The following is a 27215-nucleotide window of genomic DNA, read 5'->3' on the forward strand; positions in this document are numbered from 1 at the left end:
TTAAATCATACACATATATTTATATACCCTTTAGAATATATATATACATATATATATATATATTTAAAGATTTTATTTATTTACTTGAGAGAGAGCAAGAGAAAGAGCACAGAGGGAGAGGGAGAAGCAGATTCCCCCCTGAGCGGGGAGCCCAACCCAGGGGCTCCATCCCAGGACCCTGAGGTCATGACCTAAGCCAGAGGCAGATGCTTAATGGACTGAGCCACCCAGGCACCCTTGAGTATATATTTTATAACAAAAAAAATTTTTTAATTCCTTTTTGATGAGGCACCGGAGTGGCTCAGTCTGTTAAGTATCTGCCTTCAGCTTGGGTCATGATCCTGGGGGCCCCATGTCTGGGTCCCTACTCAGCAGAGAGTCTGCTTCTTCCTCCACCCCTCCCCCCCACTTGTGCACTCTCTTTCAAATAAATAAAGAAGTAAAAAAAATTTTAATAAAATCTTTAAAATAAAATTCCCTTTTGAAGTTAAAAATAAGACATATGATACCATAATCACACTACTGGGTATTTATCCAAAGAATACAAAAACACGAATTCAAAAAAAATACATGCGCCCTATGTTCATTGCAGCATTATTTACAGTGGCCAAATTATGGAAGCAGCCCAAGTGTCACTGATAGATGAATGAATAAAGAAGATGTCGGATATGGATGCCTGGGTGGCTCAGTGGTTGAGCGTCTGTCTTTGGCTCAGGGCGTGATCCTGGGTCCTGGGATCGAGTCCCATACTGGGCTCCCTGCGAGGAGCCTGCTTCTCCTTCTGCCTGTGTCTCTGCCTCTCTGTGTGTGTGTCTTGTGAATAAATAAATAAAAATCTTTAAAAAAAAAGATATCGTATAGATAGATATAGCTACACACACTGGAATATTACTCAGCCATAAAAAAGATTGAAATAAAAAAAAAAAAGATTGAAATCTTGCCATTTGCAACAATATGGGTGGAGCTAGAGAATATAATGCTAAGTAAAATAAGCCAAAGAAAGATAAATACTATATGATTTCACTCATATGTGGAATGGAAGAAATAAAACAAAGGGTGGAAAGTGACAAATCAAAAAACAGACTCTTAGCTATAGAGAACACATGTGGTTACCTGAGGGGAAGTGGGGGCCTGGGTGAAATAAGGTGAAGGAGATACTTATCTTGATGAGCCCTGAGTAATATATGGAATTGTTGAATCACTGTATTGTACCTGAAACTAATATAACACTGAAATGTTAGCTATATTGGAATTGAATTTTTAAAATGTGAAATAAATAAATTCCCTTTAGAGCCATAAACACAAATTTACGAACTGTTATTCATAACCTCTGTCCTAATAGATGACACTGTGTCCTAGAAGGCTCTAAATACAGAAGAGGGTAAGAGAGAGCTCATTGGGTTGCACCTTGGACTCCATGGAAACTCATTAGGAGTCTCAAGGAAGTCAATTTCAACCTTTATCCTCTGAAAGAGACTTTGCATGCTACTGTGCATGTATGTGTATCTAAAATCATAATATCTAAGATTAATTTGGTTAATATAAGATCATGGAAACTCCAGAAGGAATGCTTTGCCACGTGATCCAGGCCTGAGCTTCTAAACTTTAGATAAGAATCTCTAAAATTAAGGCATCTGGGGGGTTCAGTCTGTGTCTCCAGCTCAGGTGCTGATCCCTGGTCCTGGGATCAAGCCCTGACATCAGGTTCCCTGCAGGGAGCCTGCTTCTCCCTCTCCCTCTGCCACTTCCCCCACTCATGCTCTCTCTCACTCGCTCTCGCTCTCAAATATATAAAATCTTTTTTAAAAAAGAATCTCTAAAATTAATTTCTTAAAGCAGAAAAAATTAAGTGGCTGTGTAAGAAATATTAACAGTAAGCCTTTCAAGGGATTCCTATTTGGGGGCTCGTTAGCTGCATCTAGCAGCCTTGTAAGTACAATGGTCTTTAGTCATCCCACTTGTATTTATTGAGTACTTATGGAGTACCAGGCACTGTGTTCTGTGCAGGTGTTCAGGGAAATAGAGTAATCATCTCTTTCCTCCTGCTCTGCCCAGGAGAGAAGACAGACAAGCAAAAAGGACATTAAAATGCAAAGAAGATGGGATCCCTGGGTGGCGCAGCTGTTTAGCGCCTGCCTTTAGCCCAGGGCGCGATCCTGGAGACCCGGGATCGAATCCCACGTCGGGCTCCCGGTGCATGGATCCTGCTTCTCCCTCTGCCTCATTCTCTCTCTCTCTATCATAAATAAATAAAAAAATTAAAAAAAAAATAAAATGCAAAGAAGAGATACAGGTGCAATGCTTTGGAAGCACAGAAAAGGTCTTTGTTAACTCTGACAGAGGGCCTTAGGAAGGGGTTCAAAAGAGACTTGGAGAATGATTAGGAGTCCCTAGGCAACTAGGAGGTGGGATGGGCCCACCAAAGATGGGAAGGAGTGAAATAGCCCTCAGGGGCCACTGCCAATAGTGTGGTAGGACTAAAACTCAGCACCTGTGAAAATCAAGGGGTGGATCACAACAGAGCCCAAGGCCACGTTATCAGGTGCCTGTTCACATTGAGGAGTTTGGACTTCATCCTACTGATAGGAAGAAGCAATTGAAAAACTTTAAGCATGAGAGTGACAGGATTAGATCTGTGTTTCAATTCTTTTTTTTTTTTTAAGATTTTATTTATTTATTCATGAGAGACACACACACACACACAGAGAGAGAGAGAGAGAGAGAGAGAGAGAGGCAGAGACACAAGCAGAGGGAGAAGCAGGCTCCATGCAGGGAGCCCGACGTGGGACTCGATCTCGGGTCTCCAGGATCAGGCCCTGGGCTGAAGGTGGCACCAAACCGCTGAGTCACCAGGGCTGCCCTAGATCTGTGTTTCAAAGGATCTTTGACACAGATATGGAGGATGGTTGGAGACAGTGATCCTGGAGGCCCAGGTTTCTTTAGAACTATTTTAAAATAGTCCAGGTGATGGAACTAGATGGTATCATGCTAAGTGAAATACGTCAATCAGAGAAAGACAGTTATCATATGATCTCACTCACATGTGGAATTTAAGAAACAAAACAGGGGGAAAGAGGAAAAAAATAAAACAAAACAGGGGAAAAGGGGAAAAAAATAAAACGGGAAAAGAGGAAAAAAATAAAACGAGATGAAATTAGGGGAGGGAGACAACCATAGAGACTCTTAATCATAGGAAACAAGCTGAGGATTGCTGGAGGGTCAGGGGGTGAGGAGATGGGGTAACTGGGTGATGGGCATTAAGGCATGCTAAGTGAAATACGTCAATCAGAGAAAGACAATTATCATATGATCTCACTCACATGTGGAATTTAAGAAACGGGAAAAGAGGAAAAAAATAAAACAAAACAGGAGAAAAGAGGAAAAAAATAAAACAAGATGAAATTAGGGGAGGGAGACAACTATAAGAGACTCTTAATCATAGGAAACAAACTGAGGGTTGCTGGAGGGTGGGGGGTGAGGAGATGGGGTAACTGGGTGATGGGCATTAAGGCATGCTAAGTGAAATACGTCAATCAGAGAAAGAGAGTTATCATATGATCTCACTCACGTGTGGAATTTAAGAAACAAAACAGGGGAAAAGAGGAAAAAAATAAAACAAAACAGGGGAAAAGAGGAAAAAAATAAAACAAGATGAAATTAGGGGAGGGAGACAACCATAAGAGACTCTTAATCATAGGAAACAAACTGAGGGTTGCTGGAGGGTCAGGGGGTGAGGAGATGGGGTAACTGGGTGATGGGCATTAAGGAGGGCACATGATGTAATGAGCACTGGGTGCTATATAAGATTGATGAATCACTGACCTCTACCTCTGAAACCAATAATACGCTATATGTTAATTAACTGAATTTAAATAAAATTTTAAAAGTAGTCCAGGTGAAGGATGCTAAGTATATGATGGGGGCAGCAGCTGGGCAAGAAAGTTTTCTCCATTTCTAGTTAGGGCTTCTGCCCCTCCCTCCAGAATTCCAGTGGAAGTGCTTTCAGAGTTTGGATGAGTGAAGGCACCATAAAGGTGCCTGAGGACCAGGCAAGATGATGATGACTCAGCTGAAGAAAACAATATGAGCAGGCACCAGTGGCTCATTCATTCATTCATTCATTCATTCATTCATTCATTCATTCTCAATTCCACCAAAGTTTATAGAAAGCCTTTTCTATTAGGAAGGTGAGCTATAGGGACAGCTGGCTCAGTTGGTAGTGTTTGCAACTCTCAATCTTGGGGTTGTGAGTTCCAGTCCCACCTTGGGCATAGTGATTACTTAAAATCTTAAGGGACGCCTTGGTGGCTCAGCGGTTGAGCGTCTGTCTTTGGGCTTCAGGGCGTGATCCTGGGATGGAATCCCACATCAGGCTCCCTGCATGGAGCCTGCTTCTCCTTCCGCCTGTGTGTGTGTGTCTCATGAATAAATAAAATCTTTAAAAAATAATAATAAAATCTTAAAGAAAAGGAAGGTGAGCTATAAAGGTGAATGTTCAGGGTCCTGGCCTTTTAAGGGGAGGGAAAACTAAAAGCGGGGAGTGGAAGCTATGTGTTTGCACTTGGAAGGCAGAATGGTTGTTACACACCTACCTGCCTATGCCAGTTTCTGTTCCAAATGCTGTGAATATAGCAGTGAACAAGACAGACAAGGTCCCTAATTTAGTGGTTTATATTCTAGGGATATAGGGTGACTAATAAACCACCTCCAAAATGCACAGGATGTATGGGGAACATTTAGCTTGGCTGGACCGAGTGTGAGTAGGACTAGAGAAGATCAGAAGCAAGGCTGCTTGGTGATCCTCTGGTAGAAGGGCAATGGGAACCCTTCAGAGGTTCCTTTGGGCTGTTTCTTTGTTCTGGGGTTAGGGAGGCAGGGAAGTGACTCTTGCTTTTTAATTATATTTAAGGAACCTGAGGCTCAGGGAAGCAACGTCACTAGCCCAAGGCCACCCAAGTACAAGATCGGGCAGGCGTGTCTGGCAAGGCCCGGGGTTCAAAACCCCTGCCCGCTTCCCGCGCTTTTCCGGCCCTGCAGAGGTAGAAAGGCGCGGGGTCCCGGGGTCCTCGGAGAGACTGGCGCCAAGCTCAGAGCCGACTCCGCGGAGAGGCCCGGGAGGGCGGCCTGGTCTCCGGGGGGTCTCTGGCACCCCCGGGAGGAGCGGCCCAGGCCGCCAGGCAGCGCAGCGGACTCCGAGAGGGCGCCGCGGCGCAGGGCTCCCGGGCGTAGACCCGCGAGCGGAGGCTGGGGCCGCGTGGTGCTGCCCCTCGCCCCCCCCCCCACGCCCGCCCGCCAGTGGTTCGCTCCGAACACCCCTCCCCGCGCGGCGGGTACCGCGGCCCGCCCCGCTTCCGGTCGCTGCCGGGCCTTATATCCGGTGTCCGCCCGCCCTCGGCTCCGCCGCCGCCGCGATGCTGTCCCGGACCCGCTGCGTGTCCCGGGCGTTCAGCCGTTCGCTCTCTGCCTTCCAGAAGGTACGGCCCGGCCGGGCCGGGGCACCGGCGGGTGAGAACCCCGCCGGCGGGCAGCGGGGCGGCCTGGGGAGCAGGGGCGCGGCGCGCCGGTCGAGCCGGCACCAAGGGCACCGGGACGCGGAGGCCGCGCGCTGGGCGGCCCCGGGGGCGCCTTCCCGAGGCAGCCGGCGCCCCGTCCCCTGCGGCGCCCACCGTCCGCGCCGGGGCGGAGGAGCAGCCCAGAGCCGCGCCCGTCCGGACGCGGGACTCGGAGTTGGGAGGAGGCGCGGCGGAGCCCCGGGGCTGCATCCAGGGCCCGCCCTCTCCCTCCGGTAGTCAGCGGGTGCCAGCGCTGTGGGAAGTTGGGAGAGCTCGGCGGGTTCGGGGTGCCGGCTGGGAAGGAGCGCCCCCCGGCCGTCGCGCTTGCCCCCTGGAGGCACGGGGTTCACCTGTCACTGGCACCTGGACAGCTTCGAGGCTGTACTTAGAAAGCGGTTTCTTCCCTCCTCTCATCATGGGTGACGTCGATAATGTCTTCTTTCTCAACAGGGGAACTGCCCTCTAGGGAGACGTTCCCTGCCTGGTAAGTTGTGCCCTTGCCTGCCGTCACCTGCCATGCTCCCCTGGGCAGAGCGGTGCGTGAGGAAGCCGCGGTGCCGAGGTTTCAACACACGCCGTGGACTGAAACAAAGTGCTATTTAATAACAGCCATTTATTCGTTTGGCCACGGAGTCCACTGAATTTCTACTGCCTGTCAGGCACTGTGCTAGGCACTCCCCGGGGATGCAGCAGTTACCAGTTCTTCCCTTCCTGGAGCTTTACGGTCTAGGGGGGAAAAAAACACAAAGTATAAATGGCTAAGCAAGTGAGGGATCATTAATTTTGGTTAAGTGCTGAGGTGGAAACAGATGAAGGTTGGGGGAAAGGGCCCTCTTTAGTAGGAGCAGTTAAAGCTGCAGCCCCCCGGGGGGATGTGACATTGGGCGAGTTCAGTGTAGAGCAGGAAAGGGGAATAGCACGGACAGAGTCCCTGCAGAAGGGAAGAGCTTGGCGATGTTTTGGAACTGGAAAAAAAAAAAGTGACCTAACCAGAGAATTTTGGTTAAAGGAAGAAATGGCACGCGACAGAAGATGGTGTAGAGGCAAGTGGAAGGAATTTAGATTTCATCCCAATAATTTTTTTAAACATCCGGCATAAATATTTGTTGGATGAGTTGAGTTTTTTTGTGTGCCAAGCATGGTTCTGGGTGCTTTTTGTGCATTTTGCAATTAATCATCAAGAGACAATAAGGGGGGTATTCTGTTTTACGAACACATGATCCAAGGGTAAGTAACTGCCTTGGCCAAGGTCATTCAGCCACCTATTGATTGGTCAAGCCATGTCTACCTGACTCCTCAGCCTAAACTCTTAACCCACCGTGATGTCGTTTACTCGTGCTCAGCGGATCGTTTGAGTTCTTAGTACGTGCCAGGCCCTGCGCTGGGTGACAGGGGTACAGATGGTCTCTACCCTCACGGATCTTATGGGTTAGCTGGAGAGACAGCAAATACACATTTATGCACACAGAAGGACACATTTACCTTGTGAGGATTATAAGCAAGAAGTGCAGGGTGTAATGAAAGGGTGGGATATAGCCCAGCTTGGGAAGGGTGGAGAGTGTGGTGAGAATATCAGTGAGAGACTTCCCTGAAAAAGTGACATTTAAGTCAAGTCTCTAAGAATATGTCGCAGTCGGCGAAGAGAACAGTATTCCAAGCAAAGGGAATTGCTTGTACAAAGGTTGTCAGGCAGGAAGGAAAAGAAATGGAAAGGAAGCCTGTCTGGCTAGAAAGATAGGGAGGGCTGGACAGTACAGGAATGGGTAAAGTTTTTGGACTTTATTCTGAGAGTCATGAGATCATAGGCACCTAGCAGGGTGTAGGCTCATAGTGGACTCTCAATAATAAATATTCTTTTAAACTAGGAATCCTAAAAGTAAACGATTTCTCCACTTATAGACTGGCAGGACAAAGGAAAGAACCTTGTACTTGGGGTTTGCATTGGGGCTCAGGACTTCACCTTGGGCTAGTCCCTGAGACCTCCAGAAGCCCTGCTTATATATAAAGTGGGAATAATAGCAGATGGTCGTTCTACTTTAGGGAGTTGTGAGACATGAAAATCAAAATGAGGTCATTATGTGAAAGTTTTTTATAAACCCAAAAGCAAAAAAAAAAAAAAAAAAAAAAACCCAAAAGCACTATATAAATGAGACTTGCTGCAGGATGAACTCTAATTTGGACTCAGGGTTCCACAACTCAGTATGGGCTGCTGGCAGTTCTAGCTCAAAGATACATTATACTTGGGATTTCTACTGCAGAGGCATTGACAGCTGGACACGGACGTGATTTACTTGACTCCGAAACACTGGAGATTTTGGGGAGGAGGGAGCACAAGGGAGAGCTCTTTCTCCTCTGGTGCTTCCTGAACCCATGGTTTAAAAAGAGTTGTTAATAGATCTGAAAAAAATAAGACCTCTGGAAAAATATGTCCATGGGAGGCGACAGCTGTTAGTAGCTGTAATTAGTTGTCAGTTGGGGAAATGCAGTTTTCTGTGATAAGGACATTTGGGGGGCTGAAAGAGTCTCCCACCTTGCTGAGTTTGACCAGAGGGGAAGACCTCAGAGAGATCATGGGAAGGAGGTAAACTGAAAGATTTGCTCTTGGTAGCCCAGTCTTTGCTACTAAGGTAAGACTTCCAGCTCAGTGCATTTTAGGTAACCAGGGAAACAGACCCAGACCAAACATGCCCACTGCTTCTCACATTAGGCTCTGTGGAGTCACAGGATAAGCCATCATGGGTCTTTCTGAAGCTTCAATTATATTTGAACACTTGAGGGAGTAGGGAGGTTTTATTATGAAAACATATAGGGATAATGACAGTTTATGAATTTTAAGGTAAATAAGATTATAAAAGTACTTCAGGCCTTGCCCTTAGCATTCTCCCCTTTCTTCAAACACAAACCCACTCTCCCCGCCCCACATACTTGTTGCTCTGGCCATTGAGAAGCAGGACTCTGCATGATAAAGATTATATTGTTGCCTACATTTGATCTTGCTCTTTGTCAGAGTTAGGGGGTGAACAGACTTCTTTTCCAATTCCAGCAGGTATCCTGTATAAGAGTTATTGGTTAAGAGTTGTTTCGTTTCTTACAGGGGTCTCCGTATGTCAGGGACCAGGTTACCCTGACAGCAGGAAGATTGTGTAAGTATTTCTGGGGAGCACAGATGTGTGGCCATGGGGTATTTAAGACACCGGTTCTAAATTTGACCATCTGCTTTCTTCACTGGCTTCCAGGCCTAGATAATCAAGGTGCTTATTTGAGTCTTTAGATCTGACCTTGATGTTGGTTTATGATGTGTGATGCACCTTAAGCTTCAGCCCCATGTCAGGTGCTGGCCCTGGAGTGTGCTTGTCCTCAGATGTTTAGATTGTAATGAAAGTGAGGTTGGAACCCTCTCTTTATGGGAAAATATAGAAGGTTACTCATAAGTATTTTGGTTGATGGGCAGCCCTGGTGGCTCAGCGGTTTAGCGCCGTCTTCAGCCCAGGGTGTGATCCTGGGGACCCGGAATTGAGTCCCATGTCAGGCGTCAGGCTCCCTGCGTGGAGCCTGCTTCTCCCTCTGCCTGTGTCTCTGCCCGCCCCCATGAATAAATAAATAATAAAATCTTAAAAAAAAAAAAAAAAAAGTATTCTGGCTGGATACAAGTGCAGCCAAAAGAAGTTAACATTTATTGTGGAGATTTATTTATTTTTTTTAAAGATTTTATTTATTTATTCATGAGAGACAACGAGAGAGAGAGAGAGAGAGAGAGGCAGAGACACAGGCAGAGGGAGAAGCAGGCTCCATGAAGGGAGCCTGACGTAGGACCGGGTCTCCAGGATCAGGCCCTAGGCCAAAGGCGGTGCTAAACCACTGAGCCACCCAGGCTGCTGTATTGTGGAGATTTAGAGCATTCTCTTGGTAGCATAGTTATTTCAGAAATAGTGAAAGCAAAAGATGAGTCAGTTGAGTCCTGGGACTTCGACTACTTCAGAATGCTACTATTGCGTAAGACAGTTTGGAGAAAGGCCACTCGTGTGTTCCAGATTAATTTCTGCTTATGAGTATTGCTTAATGCCGCTTTGCATTCCAAGTATTTTCAGAGTAGTGGTAAGAGGATGCTCTCTAGTTATCTGTTAAACCACTGTCCAGCTATGTTTTGGCTAGGGAGCCTCTTCAAAATGAAGGGTCACCAATTAGTTCCTTCATTGTGCATCACAATGGGATTTTTTTCAATTGAGAAAATGATGTACTTAGTACTAGAAGTATGAATTTCTATGTTATATTTGGAGGGCAGTTAGCATTCATGAAGTCTTTGAACTGTGATTTTATTTATTCATGAGGGAGAGAGAGAAGCAGGCTCCTCACAGGGGGCTGATACGGGACTCATTCCCAGGACCAGGATCACACCTGGGGCCGAAGGCAGACTTTCAACCGCTGAGTCACTCGGGCATCCCTGAACTGTGTATGTTTTTTGATGAGACAATTCCATTTCTAATAATCTATGCTGAAGAATTCCTGGTATACCCAGATTTCTCTCAAAATGGCCAAACAACAGGGAATTGGTTAAGATGTGTCCTGTTAACATGTTCATGCTATGATAAGTGGGGAAAACACAGGTTATAAAAGGATTCTGTTTTTTACTGTACAGAATATTTTTTTGCTATTTCCAAATATTATACAGTGGACATCTAATACTTTTGTAAATTAGAAGTTAGACTGATTCAAAACGTGCTACTCATCTACAAGTTTTTTTTTTTAAAGATTTTTTTTAAGATTTTATTTATTTATTCATAATAGAGAGAGGCAGAGACACAGGCAGAGGGAGAAGCAGGCTCCATGCCGGGAGCCCGACGTGGGACTTGATCCCGGGACTCCAGGATCACACCCTGGGCCAAAGGCAGGCGCTAAACCGCTGAGCCACCCAGGGATCCCTAAAGATTTTATTTATGAGAGGGAATGTGGGTGTTTGTGCAAGAGGCAGAGGGGCAGAGGCAGAAGCAGAAGCAGACTCCTGCTGAGCAGGGAGGCCCTGCGGCTGGCTTGATCCCAGGACCCAGAGATCATGACCTGAGCTGAAGGCAGATTCTTAACTGTGTAACCGACTCAACCACCCTGGCGTGCCCACCCCCACCCCACCTGCAATTTAAATGGAAAGTGGAACAACCACAAATTTTGAGGCAATAAATAGAAAAAGTATTTAAAAGTAAATTGTTAAAAATTTTATCAGAGAGCGAGCAAGTGAGAGGGAGAGGCAGATTCCCTGCTGAGCACAGAGCCTGACATGGGGCTGACGATATGGGGCTGACTCAGGGCCTGATCCCAGGACCCTGAGATCATGACCTGAGTCAAAGTCAGACACTTAACTGACTGACCCACCCAGGAGCCCCAGTAAATTATTTTTTAAAAAACACTTTAAGGAGTGAGATCACCCTAATCTAATTATTTTTGTGTTGTCTTTTGTCTGTTTTCTGTGAATAAAGTACTCACTTTATTTTAAAAAACCTTTTATCATTAAAACATTTCAGTTTTTTGTGATTCAACAGTAAAAAGACTTTACCCTTGTCCTACAGTGCCCCCAAGTTCCGCTCCAGGTTCTCGAGTGTCCCACAAGGCAGTCTCTGGGGATTACAAACTACCATGAGTTCTTGTCCATGAACACTTAACACGTGGTTATAAACTTTATGCAGTCACTTTGTTCGTTTTTTTTTTAATGTACATTTCCCCCTTGATTTTAAATAAATCTTATAGTTATTTTGACATTACAAAAGTGAAAATATCAAATGGCAACTTAAATCTGTTTTACTTCTGTATTATAAAGGTGCTTGTTGTAGAATATTGAGAATGCTGAAGTGTAGAAAGTGAAAGTCCCCATCGGTCCAGATCACTCTCCCAAAATGTGTATGTATATAATAGATAACCATAGGTACTGTATATATCTGCATCCCCCACTCTCCAGAGTTAACCACCATTAATGGTTTGCATGTACAACGTAGTATCCTTCTCTAGTTTACATTATTTGAAGTTAGTGTCGTATCAGAAAATCCCTTGGTCTCTTGAATGAGTCCAGAATGAACCAATGTGCTGCCTGTTGGCAAGAGAACTGACTAGGAGAGATCATAGGAGTGTTTTGGTGGTTCTGCTCCCTCCCCACCCCTGGCCTATAATACCTTGTTTTAATTGAGTTAATTGTCTCATCTTGCTGCCTTATCTCAGTCTGTAATCCCACAGACAGAAATTTCATTGTTTGTGGCACAATGGCAGGTACTCTGAGGGCACACAATTTATTGTACTTAGATTTGGTCAAGAAAAAAAACCTAATGGGGAAGCTAATTCCTTTTGGTGGGTGTGCAAAGGACCAAGATGCTTATCTTTTTCTTCATTAAACCCAGTGAAAAATCTCTATTTTGTGCGAGCTGGCATTTCACTGCAACAGAGGGTTATGGACTCACCCAAGGAGTTTACTACCTTGGGTACCCAAGTCATCCAGGATCTGCTGTAGACCTGCTGAGTCAGAATCCCTGGGGGGGTTGGGGCCTGGACATGTAGGCTTTGAAAAAGGTTCCCTAGATGACACTCACAGGCACCCCCGGCTGAGAATCACTGATTTTTAAGGGAAAGTGGTCCATGGTCCCTTGTCTAGACTACAATGTGAGAGGTTCACCTGCTAAAGGAGTTTACTTTTTTATGTTTTTTCTGTAGTATTAACAACAGTAGTGTCTTCAGTGTTCGCTTCTTCAGAACTACAGCTGTGTGCAGTAAGTACCTGCCTTCAGTTCCCTGCCTTCTTGGGAATGGCATTTTAATGGGAAGAGCAACAATGAACAGAGTTTAATTAAAAAGGAGAAATACGGACTACATTTAAATTTTTTTTTTCCTCTTCTTTTCCTAGAGGATGATGTGATTACAGTCAAAACACCAGCATTTGCAGAATCTGTCACAGAGGGAGATGTCAGGTGGGAGAAAGGTAAGATTTTAGGCTCTACTCCTTCTTAAGTTTAAATATTTAATAAAATTGTCATTGCCGACTCCCCCCAACCCCCACCCCAGTAATTGGGTTCCTCCCTTTTCTTTACATGCAATGTAATTTTTCCTGACACTATAGGAAAGGGGGCTTGTAACACACCTATCAAAAGGGATTTTGTGGCTACTGGAGACGTCCCCCCTTAACAGGTAGCCTTTGACTATCTTTTCAGCTGTTGGAGATACTGTTGCAGAAGATGAAGTAGTTTGTGAGATTGAAACTGACAAGGTAGGCTTGTCCTATGTTAGTGTAATTTTTCATGGTTTCCTCTTGGTTTAACCTAATTTTTTTTAAATGGACTTGTGAACTGTTTAAAGATAATTTTTAACTTGCTCTAACCTCAATTGTAAAAGTGTTGGAATAGCTTATTAAAAAAGAAAAACTTAAAAGTTTTAATTTTGGATTGTTCTCAGTATATGTATTATGTACTTTAGCAGAGTTAGTTTTGTAGCATGTGTGTATGCACAGTGCATGAACTGTTTTAGTTTGTTTTGTGTATCACTTGGAAACACATTAACTGAACATTGTTTCTGAAAAACGACAAAGGGTGAATCTTCACAATAGCATTAACTTTTCATTACTCTGAAAGTGTGGCTTTGGTGTTTCTATAAGCAGAGTCTAATATCTGTGTTGTGACTCATATTTGAGATTCTAGACAATTTTCTAATACTGAGTAAAAATTTGGACTCTTTTACAATCTGTCCTTGTTTTCTAGACATCTGTGCAGGTTCCATCACCAGCAAATGGCGTGATTGAAGCTCTTTTGGTACCTGATGGGGGAAAAGTAGAAGGAGGCACTCCTCTTTTCACACTCAGGAAAACTGGCGGTAAAGAAGTTCTCCTGGTTGTCAAGGTCTCCAGTGTTCCCCCCTTGGAATTGGGGCTGAGCATAATGTACTAATACCTTGATACCTCAGAGGTTATTTGGTATTCCAGCTCCTGTTAGTTGAGAGATTAAGACAGGTGATATTTACAGAGGGTAGTTTAAATGCCAAGTTCTAGAAGAAAAGGGTATTTAAAAAGAAAAAAAAAAAAACGTATAATTTTCTTTCCATGTATGTTTCTTATGCTAGACCTTTGTTTCTTATTTTTTTTAAAGATTTTATTTATTCAAGAGAGAGACAGAGAGGCAGAGACATAGAGGGGGAAGCAGGCTTCTCGCAGAGTGCCCAGTGCATGACTTGATCCCTGGACCCCTGGGATCATGCCCTGAGCCGAAGGCAGCTGATCAGTCTGAGCCACCCAGGTGTCCCATGCTAGCCCTTTTTTAAAGATATAATAGAATGAAGAAGAGTCTAAGATAGTGATTTTTTTTTTTCCCTCCCCGTCCCTGGCATCAGAATCCCATCGGGGTTTAAAAACAGACAAATGCAGGGAACCTGGGTGGCTCAGTTGGTTAAGTGACCAACTCTTGATTTCCACTTAGGTCATGATCTCAGGGTCCTGAGATTGAGCTTTACCCTGGGTGTGGAGCCTCCTTAAGATAGTGTGTCTGTGTGTGTCTCAAAAGAAGAAAAAAAAGGCAGCCCGGGTGGCTCAGCGGTGGTCTTTTTTTTTTAATTTATTTTTTATTCTTTTATTTTATTTTATTTTATTTTATTTTATTTTATTTTATTTTATTTTATTTTTTTATTTTATTTTATTTTATTTTATTTTATTTTATTTATTTTATTTATTTTATTTATTTTATTTTATTTTATTTTATTTTTTTATTTTATTTTATTTTATTTTATTTATTTTATTTTATTTATTTTTTTATTTTATTTTATTTTATTTTATTTTATTTTATTTTATTTTATTTATTTTATTTTATTTTATTTATTTTTATTTTTTATTTTTTTTTATTATTTTTTGGCTCAGCGGTTTAGCGTCGCCTTCAGTCCAGGGCGTGATCCTGGAGACCCAGGATGAGTCCCCACGTCGGGCCTCGTGCATGGAGCCTGCTCCTCCCTCTGCCTGCATCTCTGCCTCTCACTCTGTGTCTCTCATGAACAAATAAATAAAATCTTAAAAAACAAAAAAATTTATGGGGTACCTTGGCTCAGCTGAGGGTCTGCCTTTGGCTCAGGTCATAATCATAGGGTCCTGGAATTAGCCCTTTGTCTAATGTTGAGTGGGGAGCCTGCTTCTCTGTCTCCTCCCTTTGCCTGCTGCTCCCCCTGCTTGTGTGTGCACTCCCTGTCAAATAAATAAATCTTAAAATATATGTAGAACACAAATGCCTAGACCCCATGGTCCAGGGATACATTAAATCTGAGGTTTTCAGATCCTGGTTATCCTAGTTTGTTTTGTTTTAATGCTCTCCAACTGATTTTGATACACAGCAAGGGCTTAGAACCACTATTCTAAAGTAAGAGGCAATATTTCATGGTGTCTATTCTGGAGAAGTCAGCATGGTTTTTTCACATCTATTCTCTCCTAACATTTTTAGGGAATGTTGTTCTTTCTCTAGGGAAGAAGTGAGAAATAGGAAATGAATTTGTATGGCACTTTACAGTTAATATGAGAGATTAGATAAGAAAATATTGGGATCCCTGGGTGGCGCAGCGGTTTGGCACCTGCCTTTGGCCCAGGGCACGATCCTGGAGACCCGGGATCGAATCCCACGTCGGGCTCCTGGAGCATGGAGCCTGCTTCTCCCTCTGCCTGTCTCTGCCTCTCTCTCTCTGTGTGTGTGACTATCATAAATAAATTTAAAAAAAATAGATAAAATATTTTTCTGATTCTTAGTTAAATTCTGTAACTACTAAAGTCTGTTTCTTTTTCATTATCCTAAAATAGTTAAGGAGATAGTAGATTGCATCATTGAGATTGATCAGAGTAAGACCAGAAGCCCAGAATGAAAATAATGTGCAGTAGAAGGGAATAAGATCAATTCTTCCATCTTCTGATCATTCCTTAAAAAGAATATTTTTTTCTTTTTCTTTTTTTTTTTTTTTAAGATTTATTTATTTATTCATGAGAGACACAGACTGAGAGAGGCACAGGCAGAAGGAAAAGCAGGCTTCTTGCCTGAGCTGAAGGCAGGCGCCCCCAAAAAGAATATTTTTCTGATTTAAATTTGAAACCAGATATGTACAGATGGATAAAATCAAAATGATTATCTAATTTAAAGTTGTGGTTTATGAGCATTATGCTAGATGAAATGCTTTGAACTATGAGATTTTGATTATTTAAACTTTTATTTTTTTAATAGTTAAGAGAATTCTTCCATATGTGATCTTAAAATAGAAGATGAGGCTGTCAGTACTCCTATTACTAGAAATGTGTTACTTCTATGTATGTGTATCAACATCCTCCATTGGGTTTCTTTTACTTGGTAGTTTACATTGCCATGGGCTTAGTAGGTGCTTTGAAAGTACTTTTTAAATTTGATCATCAGTCTGTATTTGTGAAATCAGGAAGGCAACTGAATTAAGTCAGCTCTGTAATGTAGGACATATAGGAGCCTTCCGTTCTGGGGAACGGAAGGATGGTGCCTTATATCAATGTGTGCATATCATAGTGCCTTGTATATACCCGGTTAGCATTTGTCAAGGGATTGGAGATGGAGCTTTTCTGCTAAACCTTGCTTAGCATCTGACTTGGTTGCTTTTCATTCCAGACAGTGCCAATGGCCTCTGTTTTTCTTGCAGCTGCTCCTGCTAAGGCCAAGCCTGCTGAAGCTCCTGCTGCTGCAGTCCCAAAAGCAGAGCCTGCAGCATCGGCAGTTCCTCCTCCCCCTGCAGCATCCATACCCACTCAGATGCCACCAATGCCCTCGCCCTCACAACCTCTTGCTAGCAAACCAGGTGAGCCTCCACCTCCCATGTGTCTCTGTGTGGGAGAAGAACATTTCATCAATGCCACATTCCTTCACAGGGCAGACTCTGAGACTAATCGTGGCTCTGAACAGACTTCATTGGCTGCTTTGTGGAAGGGAGGGACTTTGTATGAGAAAACCTGGGTTTTGGAGCCCAGCTTTCTGTTTACAGCTATGTGACTTTAGGCTAGCTCTTAACTTCTTTGAGCAGAGCATGTGTTTGTAAAGTGGGAATGATACTAGTATGCCTCAGAATGTCTTAAGAATTAAGTGACAGTACAGTATGAAAGCACTGGCACTTAGTAAATGTTTCTCTGATTTTCTTTTTTTTCTTTTTTCTTTTTCTTTTTTTTTTTTTTTTTTGGTGCAAAAGTGTGGTTTTATTAAAGCATGGGGACAAGACCCATGGACCGAAAGAGCTGCTGCCTCTCTGATTTTTTGATGCAGCTCTACCTTCTCTTCGTTTTCAGTGTCTGCGGTGAAACCCGCTGCTGCCCCTCCAGTAGCTGAGCCAGGAGCTGGCAAGGGTCTGCGTTCAGAACATCGGGTAAGCCTCTAGGGACCACTTCCAGGAAGAGACAGAGGGAACAGTGTTGAGATTGGTGGAGTGTGGGCATTGTGGTGCCTACCTTTGACTTGTTGGCAGTTCATGGAAACTGAGTTTAGGAAGTGCCTTGTTCATAGTTACATACTTGACATATGATAGGACTAGAACATCAAGTCTTCTGAGCACTCGTCCAGAGTGTGTGTGTGTGTGTGTGTGTGTGTGTCCCCGTGTTGTGCTACCACTGAACTGCCTTTGGGTGGGTAAAATATTTGCAGGGGATGGGAGCTTAGTTATATGCTCCCTCCCTCCCACAGTAACACATTGCAGAGAGATGGTTTAGTGAGCCCTGTTCCTGTTCTTCCGGGACACTTAGCTGAGGGCTACATGGTAGCAGCAGCTGGCAGGAGCCGATGTAAAACCTCAAGGAAGTATGGTCAAGAGTGTGGGTTCCTCTGCCTGAGAGTACCTCCTAAAAATACTATAGCCTCAAAAGTTTGTTACTTGTTTCCATTCCACAAGTAGCTATTCTCACGTAAGTCTTTATCACTAGAAATCTGTAGTGATTCTTGGGCTGACTAGCCGTACACCACACTCTTCCTTTTCATAAATTGATTCTGATTTTTAAAGTCACACCATTTCCTGAACTTCCACTCTTGGTCAAACTCAGTCGCATCTAAGTGGGTAGTTTTTGTCTGGCTACCTCCTTGCTCAGAGGAGCAAGGCCACCACACGGGAAAAAGAGAGCCTGGAGCTCCTGTTGTACTTAGGTATCATAGTCTGGCCATCTGGTCCTTGTAAGCTGAGTGCCCCCTTAGAATGAGTGGTGGGGGCTTGGTCCAGAGAACCTAGACTATAAATCCTTGTCCTGTTTTCAGGAGAAAATGAACAGGATGCGGCAGCGCATCGCCCAGCGTCTGAAGGAGGCCCAGAACACGTGTGCGATGCTGACTACTTTCAATGAGATCGACATGAGGTGAGAAACTCTTACTCCCTGTGCCCTTTTTCTTGGAGAACACTTCAACTTTCCCCAGCACTACCTAATTTTGATTCCAAAACAGCAAGAAGAGGTACTTTGCACTGCTCGTTGACTGAAAGAGTGACCCACTGGTCTCATTCTCTAATTGCCTACCTCTGTAACTTAAAAAACTTAGCCTTTTATACCTGAATCTTGTGATGTCTAATAAATGAGGCTGGTAACGGTGTTAAACTCTGATGACTAGTGTCCAGTTGCCAAGTAGAGAGCAGCTAGGCCTGCCCTTGGGTTGGAGAACCAGTTGATTGCATGCTCAGCCAGAGACCAGTACCCTGCTGCTTTCTCACAGCAACTGCTCCTGATTCACATTCCTAAGTTTCTCAGATTTGAGTGGTGGAAAGGTGCAGGCTTGTCATAGCTTTCACCTTTCCCAGCTGTGATAATGCAATGGAAAGCAAGTTGTGTTTTTCAGTAAAAACCTCAAAATGTATAACCAAAGGGGCAAATTTAGTATACCCATTTCTTTGGTGAGCTGTTGACTTGCCCATTTTCTTCAAGGTTTTTCGTTTTTTAGGATTTTATTTATTCATGAGAGATAGAGTCAGACATGGGCATAGGGAGAAACAGACTCCTTGTGGGAAGCCCGATGCAGGACTCGATCCCAGGATCATTTGCCAAAGGCAAATGCTCAACCACTGAGCCACCCAGCTGCCCCTTCTTCAAAGTTTTGATGTGTACAAGTGTCAGCACTGCAGGGAACAGAACATAGTTAAATTTTGCAGTGTTTGAGCACTTAGTGGACCTTAAGGCCTATTATAGGATAAGATGCTATACTGTATTTGAGGGGCATACAAAGATAAGTGAAAAGAGCACTACCCTTCTAGAGCTCACCATCTGATTTGGATAAACACAAAGCAAGAGGCACTTGGGTGGTTCATTTGGTTGAATGACTCTTGATTTTTGGCTCAGGTCAGGATCTCAGGCTCAGTGGGGAATCAGTTTGGGATTCTTTCTCTCCCTCTCCTGCCCCTTGTGCCTCTCCCTACCCCCTGAGCACTCTTTCTCTCCAAAATAAATCTTAAACCACACATACCCAAAGTTAAATCTAGAAAAAGTATCAGAAGGGTACAGAGTATGAATTGGAGAGAATGAGATCATTTGTTTTTGAGATGGAGGGTAGAGGTGGGGAGAGGAAGGTCTCACAGTGCTTCCTGGAGGAAAGATTTTTAATAGGCCTTAAGGTCCACTAGCATTTTGACACGGGTAGCGTTGTGGGGAAGGGTCATTCCAGACAAAATAAATAATAGGAACCTGACACAGGAAAGTACAGGACACATTTGAGAATTATCTGCTGTGAGGAATATGTAGGAAAGAATAGGAAGAAAGTTGGATCCATACTTCAGAATCTTTTGAATGCCAGATATAAGAGTTTATATTTAATTCAGGAGGTAAATCATGAAGTCTTCAGGTCATCCCTTTGCTGCTTTTTCTTGTTTAGTCTGCTAACCTACTTTTCATTAGGGATATTTGTTTTCTTTTGGAAGGGATCTGAAAAGCATAGAGAAGCGAGTGGTTTATGGACAGTATGCTGTGGTATTGTTCACAGAGTTGGGCTCTGTGGCCGGTTTCACTAGATGTCATCCACGCTCTTGTGAAGCTTCTTTAAAAGACTGGATGTCATTCAAGCCAAAGATTTCTCTCCTTCCTATTTGTAGGACATAGGGAAGGACCTTGACTAATGAATCACAAAGGCTGCAGCTTATGTTTCAGTGCATTAGGGCCAAATTGTACACAAATTGAATTGAACTTTGAAATTCTACCTCATTCCTTAAGACAAAACACGTAAATATTTGTGGCCTTGGGAGATGCAGTTGGCCCAGCAGGTTTGATTGGAAGGTAAATGCAGCAGCTGGCTCTTGTTTCAGCAGCTAATCGAGGTGTCACTTAATGATGGCCTGGGGTCTCAATGCAGTCGGTAATGTGGTTTAGATTGAGTGCCCTTGGGTCTTGTGCTGATCAGCTCCCCATCAGGGGCCTTTCTGAGACCTTCTCCTCTGCCCTGTTGTCCCAGGCCCTGCCTCCAACGGCAGAGCTCTGAAATAGAAACTACTTAATGACCAGACAATAGCATTTGGGCAGGTTTGAGAGCAGAGATGTTTATCACATCTCTTTCCCTCTTCTGCAGCTCTTGTGTCTTGGGAACCAGTAATGTCTTTAGGGTGGTAATCCTAGCACTAAATAAGGTTAGACTCAGGAAAACAAACATTTAAACCTCATCAGCACCACCCCCCCCCCCTTAGGAAAACTTCCTTTTTCAAAGGCAAACCGTCTGAAGGGGGAGTTAAAGTTAGACCATCTTCTCTTTCATGCTAATGACGAATTAGGCCATTATGGGGAGAAAGGGAAACTGAGCATTTGGGTCTGAGATAAATTCAATTTCCATCACAGAACTGTATTCCGATAAATACTGAGGTTTCTGTGGCAAAATAATGGGAAAGCCATTTCCCACTAACTGCAGTATGTATGTGGCACATCTGTGGAAAACCAATCCTAAATGACCAAAGGCTGTGTATATTGCAAAGGCTTCCTAGAAGCTCCAGTTGCTTGTATTTTAAAAGCTTAGGTCCACACATGTCTACCTTTCTAAATACAAAGGAAACCACATCCATTAAACTGATAGGAAGGGCAAGAGCGGTGTTTTTATTATCTTGATAATAATATCAAAATAAATATCTTGGCCCTTACATGTGGTGAGTGTTAGCACCTGTTTGAAGGAACAAGTATATGGAACTAACTTTGGGGAGATTAGAAAGGAGTCTGTTGACTTTCCCATGAGCCTAACAGAACACTAGTCTATATGCCTGACCATATATAGTCATGGATGCTTTTGCTCACATGGAGCCCAAACACCTGTGGGTTTTTGGTTTTTTTTTTTAAGGTTTTTTTGTTTTCAGTAAGTAGGAGATAGGAAGAATGTCACAAGGAAGTCATAATCAGGTATGGTAGGCTTTTTGGACCTAATTCTAACAAATAATAAGAGCATTGTTTATCTTGTAGACTTTGTTTATGCTTAAAGCATTTTTTTTTTTTTTTTTAGAAGAGAGAGCTCATGATTTTAGGGTAGCTAGAAATCACTCTCATCCAGGCAAGGATATTGGTGTGCTTTGTGATCTCTTATTCATATTATTTGTCACTGAATTCTGTGACTTGTGAAATAAGGAGTCTTGTAAGGGGCTCAGCCTACCTTAAAGACTAATTGGACCCAATTCTTTTTGATTCCAGGTTTTGTAAAGAAGCGAGGTTATTGTATTGACCTCTGCTGGACTATTTCAAAACTTGAACTTAGGTAGATGGTCCAGAGTAAGGGAGCATTTGGGCCTCAGATATGCTTACCCAGTGTGTACACGGAGTTAGAAACAGGTATGAGAGTCAGAATAAAGGCTTTGTGGTCACTTTGTTTTGTAATATGTTTTTACAGTAACATCCAGGAGATGAGGGCTCGGCACAAAGATGCTTTTCTGAAGAAACATAACCTCAAACTAGGTTTCATGTCAGCATTCGTGAAAGCCTCAGCCTTTGCCTTGCAGGAGCAGCCTGTTGTAAATGCAGGTGAGTTTGTGGTGGCTGGACTTGAAGCAGTCCTGGGAGGTGTGTGCAGAAACACAGACTTGCTCCCACACACAGAAAGCTGTGGTCAACACACCGAAACTTTTCTTTCATACCTGTGAAAACATGAGTGTCTTTACCCAGATATTTATTGATTCACCTTCCTGAAATGATATCATGATGATTTTCTACCCACTAGCTGGGCAGAATGGTTTTTCTTCCTAATTCATAGCTTGACAGCTGCTCTGCCAGCAAACATTTCTGAGCCGAGCTCTCAGGGCTTCTCATGTCAGGGTGGAAGCTCATGTTCTATCTTGCTCCTGCCTTCCTATGGGCCCCAGGATCTTGGGGCCTGATTCCCCCACTTGGCATATGCTCCAGGGTGACCTTTGATTTCTGGTCGATGGACCGCAGTGGAAGGCCTTGGGCTTGGCCCCTTTTTCATGGACTTGGTGCTCATTTTCCTTCCTTTCTGCTCACCTACGTCATTGAAATGTTGACCTAACAAGCAGTTCTCTTTCCTATTGAGACACTTCTCTGTTCTCTGGAAGGTTAGAGGACAGTACACTTTTGCAATCCTCAGCAGTGCCAGCGTCCCTAAAGATCTAGGAACAGAAGCCCTAGTCCTTTTTGTGTGTGTTGTGCTCTAGGTAGGTAGAGGGCTGTCTTTGTTTTGCCCAAGTATGCACCTCCTCGTTTTTCTGTTCTTTTCATGCTTCCTGATTGGCTCTCTATTCCTTTCTTCTGCCCGCCTGTACATGTAGGCATTTCCGAGTTCTTTTGGCCTCTTTCTCACTTTACGTGCTTTTCCTTGGTGGCTGACCTAACAACACAACATAGACTTTCTGTGGAAAAGATTCTCAAGCCTGTATTTTCTCATGAGCACTAGACCTACATTTTCAGCTGCTGGTTTGCTGTCTTACACTACCCTGCTTCCTTCGGAGTCTCCTAGAAGGGGCTTCCTTCACCTCTTGACAGTAGGCAGTGGAGTGGATGGCACTCCCACCCCTCCCTTTGCTAATTTGTCTTTTGGAGAGCACTATTTTTTTTGTTTTAAGATTTTATTTATCCATTTGAGAGAGAGCATGAGCTGGGAGAAAGGCAGAGGGAGAGGCTCCCAGCCAAGCAGGAAGCACAATGATGGGGCTCAATCCCAGGACACTGGGATTGTGACCTGAGCTGAAGGCGGATACTCAACTGACTGAGCCACCCAGAGGCCCCTTGGGAGCACTTTTTAAATCTAGCCATTCTCTGTTAAGGGAGGGTTTGGGCAGAGTTAGAGAACTTCTTGCATACCTGTTCTGTGTGAACTAGTGTACTGAGCCCTTCTGAGGGCTGCTTAAAAATGGGTGCTCCTATGCTTGGGCTAAGGGCACTTAGGAGTTGTAACAACTGGTTGGTCAGCCCACACTGTACCAAGCATGTGGATTTTCACTCTGTTAATGCAAGTATTTCCACATTAGCCTAGGCTTAGGGAGCTGTATGTAACCTATATTTTCTTTTACAGTGATTGATGACGCAACCAAAGAGGTGGTGTATAGGGATTATATTGACATCAGTGTCGCGGTGGCCACCCCACGGGTATGTTAGGGAAAGAGGTGGGGAGCTCTGATCTTAAACTGACTTTGTATGAAAAAGCAGACCCTTGGGGGAGAGAACATTTCTGTAATTCTGTCTTTTCAGAAGGGAGTCAGTAAAAGAGTAACCTTTTGACCACACCACATTCTTTTATTTTTTATTTTTTAAAGATTTTTATTTATTTATGAAAGACAGAGGCAGAGACACAGGCAGAGGGAGAAGCAGGCTCCATGCCGGCAGCCTGATACGGGACTCGATTCTGGGTCTCCAGGTTCTCGCCCTGGTCCCAAAGGCAGGCGCTAAACCGCTGAGCCACCCAGGGATCCCCCTACCACATTCTTTTAATGTCAAGCCTAAGTATTTTAAACTCTGAATCATATTGAATAATTAAGATACTCGATGGGGAGGGGAGAACCTATACTTGAAACAAGGGAGTTATAGTTATAAAGGGTACTATTAATTTGCAACTGAAAACCGCTTTTCACCGTCAATCAGGGTCTGGTGGTTCCCGTCATCAGGAACGTGGAAGCTATGAATTACGCAGATATCGAGCGAACCATCAGTGAACTGGGAGAGAAGGTAAAGTGGAAAAGCAGCATGTGTGTCAGCTGCTGGGTCAGAGAGGAGGAGTCCGGGAAGGCCAGGCTCCCCAGTGGGCAGTTGTCAGGGAATGGGAGCTGCACTCTGCTGGCTAAGGTGTGCAGAGCCGGAGACTGGCAGTCACACCCAGGAGCCAGAGGCTAGCTCTCTGGCAGAGCTTAGCGTGTTTCTGTCATGGAAGACATCGGGAGGCCTGTTGGGGAAACCAAAGGTCCTTAAGGCATCGTGCCTATCCTCTGTGGAGCCCTGGCTACAAGCATTTCAACTGAACAGTAGCTAGAAGTTGAACTGTCAGTCTCCGAAGTCTTCTGGGCTCTTTAGGTGGAGAAAGCTGGGTTGCATTTACGTTTCAGTTATTAAATCTCCATTCTTAGGCCCGAAAGAATGAACTTGCTATTGAAGATATGGATGGTGGTACCTTCACCATTAGCAACGGAGGTGTTTTTGGCTCCCTCTTTGGAACACCCATCATCAACCCCCCTCAGTCGGCCATCCTGGGCATGCACGGCATCTTTGATAGGCCAGTGGCTGTGGGAGGCAAGGTAGGAACTATCACTGCTAATGTCCTAGCAGCTAGATAAGAGAAAGCTATTAATCATGCCTGAAAGTATAGCAAATCTGTCCTGAGCTCCATCTCTTAGTTTCTTTTCTTTTTCTTTTAAGATTTTATTTATTTATTCATGAGACACACACAGAGGCAGAGACACAGGCGGAGAGAAAAGCAGGCTCCCCTCAGGGAGCCTGATGCGGGACATGATCCCTGAACCCCAGGATCACGCCCTGAGGTGAAAGTAAAGTTCAACCGCTGAGCCATCCAGGTGTCCCATCTCTTAGTTCCTTAATAGCTAAGGCATTGATCCTCAAATGGTGTGTGTCAGCATCATTTGGGAACTTGTTAGAAATGCAGAATTCTTTGACCCCTTCTCAGACCTGATGGAGCAGAAACTGCAGATGATTGATACAAATTAAAGTGTGAAGACCATGGAATTGAGGTGGCTTGCTCCTTAATCTGGAGTGGTCCTCGAGCTCCATTCTCTAGGTGTTGTTGGTAGTGGGGACACAGTTGGAAACGTCCTTGCCCCTGGGAAATAGAGGACAGCAATGAAGAACTTTACGAGCACCCAGGTTGTATGAAGGTTTAGTGGTTTCCTGGGAATTTAGGGAATGAAGTTAAAGGGTCCTGAGCTGGCTTTAGAAGATAAGCTGGTAGAAAATATTTCTGGGACTCCTGTTTAGAACCTTTTTGTGTCACTAACTCTTTGGTGAATCCAAAAATCCTAGGTCTTCTTCCTTGAAAATACTCACATACCCAACTTCGCATACAATTTCAGAGAACTTTGAGGATCTTTAGTTACTTTTTAAAATTCTGACCCTAAAGAAGAAACTTCCAGTTGCCAGAATTGAAGGGAAAAGTTTTCCTTTAGACAACAGATAAATGAAAGAGCAGAGACTTTTTTTTTTTTCCTCAAAGTTTGAGAGAGGAGGACATGTGTGTGGTGGGAGGGGAGCTCCTCAGGTTCCCCGCTGAGCATAGACCCTGAGGTCATGATCTGAGCCAAAATCAGGAGTTGGGTCCTCAACCCAACTGAGCCAACCAGCCGGCCCAAGAATGTTTTTAAAAGGCACAAGAGGAAACTATTTTCTTGGTTAAGCTTTCTTGAACGGGAAAACTTTGCACTAAGGGTAAGCCTTGGTCTTTGAAAATATAAGTATCCAGAAGCAACATCAATAGGAAAAAGCTCTGGAACTGGAAACTTCTCTATGGGCTATGCTTTCCCATCTCCCCATTTTCAGTGGGCTTCCTCTGCTGCAGATAAATCTGTCAACCTGTCCTGTCTGTAGGTGGAGGTGCGGCCCATGATGTACGTGGCATTGACCTATGATCATCGGCTGATCGACGGGAGAGAGGCAGTAACTTTTCTCCGCAAAATCAAGGCGGCGGTAGAGGATCCCAGAGTCCTACTACTGGACATCTAGGAGGAAGCCACACCCCCTACACACCAACCATGCAGGAACTGAAAACCAGTCTTCTCCCTGTCCCCTCATGGGTCCCAGGCTACCCTGGTGCCAGGCACATGTTGTTGGCCTCAAGCAAGGAAACCAGGGCACTGTGTAACCAGCACCCACAGGTCTTTTCGTGGTATTCTGCTGCCCTCCCCCTCTCTCCACCTTTCTCTTACACTCAAATATCTTGAGGCTTGAGGGAAAGAGAGCCATAGTGGATGCTCATCACTATTCCTCCCCTTCTCCCAGTAGTCTTTTGCAAAGGTGATGTTGCTTCTCCCCTGTGCCAGTGTACTATATATAGGGAAACCACTGGGGACCATGTGATCAAGTTTGTATCTTTTGAAAGTCTGTTCTCCAGAGCCGCCTCGGAGGATGTGGTGTCTCCCAAGCTCACGGCAGCCTCTGGCCTGGCTGTGCACATTCTCACTTGGTTCCACCTAGGTAGAGGTATTGACCACAGGCCCAGAGGTGCTGCTTGCTGCTTAAAGGACACATTCATTTTCCGCTGCCATGGACTTTAGGATGTCTCTTCTACCTCGTCCAGGAAGCACAGGCCAGGGGCTCAGGGAAGGGGGGAGTAGGTCCCTGTTAAAGGGGGTGGTACAGAGTCCCCCCCCAGAGGTAGTATGGTGTAGACAGGACAGGAACAGAGCCCATCCTCCATCAGAGCTCTATTTGGCGCAATAACAGCTGTGATCGTGCTGACCTTTCTGGGCTGCTTGGAACCATTCTAGCACATGGCAGTGGGACAGGGTGTGGTGCCAAGATCGAGAGCCTGGTGAGGTTGGGGTGAGGAGGCTTCCTGTGGACTGGCTTGGATTGATTTGAGCTTTTAAAGGCCCTGGGTGGAAGCACTCGGACTGAAGTGGCAGCTGTGTCTCTGCATCATGGCCCTTGGGGAGTGGGGCCTAAGTGCTTCATCTGCAGAACCCGGGGTCTCCGGGAGGGTGGACCGTGGTTGAAACCAGCCCCAAGATGCTAACACACCTCTGAGGTGATACTGTCCCTTGGGTCTGGGTACAATCATTGGAATTGCCTGGAGCAAGTTTAAATACTTGTCACGAAAGCTTCTGAGCTTCATCACTTTGTATCCAGCTGCATCCAGGCCTGAGGTGGTGGCCACTTGACACCAGGAGCCACTTAGTGCCCCTTTGGATCTTGAGCAAGGAAGCAAGGCTTGGGGGAGGAGGGGGTTGGGAGCTGATACTGAGTGCCTGCAGCATCTACTCTGTCTTCACTATTCAGAACTTGTAACTAAAATATTTAAAGAAACTGATTTTAAATGCAAATTAAAGGGCAAATGTTCTCAAAAGGTTTCTGCTTCCACGCTCCTTTTAGTTCCCACTGTACCCATCCTTGCTGCTGGGTCCATCCCAAGCCTTGGAAGCCACAGTGTGTCCTGGTGGCTATCCTGTGAGATCCCAGACTTCTGAGGCTCCCCCTGTGTTAACTTGACAGCAGGTGGAACCCTAGCTGTGCGCTGCCAGGAATGTGCCTGGCTTCCTTCGGCTGGGCCCCTCCAGCCTGACAGGCCACACCCT

At 44.6% G+C, this 27215-nt stretch overlaps 1 protein-coding gene across 1 annotated transcript; it reads left to right on the forward strand.

Moving 5' to 3' along the window:
* The first annotated feature begins 5218 nt into the window (after positions 1-5218).
* On the forward strand, positions 5219-26986 carry DLST (dihydrolipoamide S-succinyltransferase). The gene is made up of 15 exons (XM_026008608.2): positions 5219-5474; positions 6003-6036; positions 8647-8695; positions 12240-12295; positions 12430-12504; positions 12734-12789; positions 13277-13388; positions 16197-16352; positions 16834-16910; positions 17786-17883; positions 21362-21492; positions 22997-23070; positions 23563-23646; positions 24042-24209; positions 25510-26986. The coding sequence occupies exons 1-15, from the start codon at positions 5412-5414 to the stop codon at positions 25642-25644; spliced, it is 1368 nt and encodes a 455-aa protein (XP_025864393.1). The 5' UTR covers positions 5219-5411; the 3' UTR covers positions 25645-26986.
* The last annotated feature ends 229 nt before the right edge of the window (positions 26987-27215 follow it).

This window comes from Vulpes vulpes, chromosome 6, assembly GCF_048418805.1.
Source record: "Vulpes vulpes isolate BD-2025 chromosome 6, VulVul3, whole genome shotgun sequence".
Classification (NCBI taxonomy): Eukaryota; Metazoa; Chordata; class Mammalia; order Carnivora; family Canidae; genus Vulpes; species Vulpes vulpes.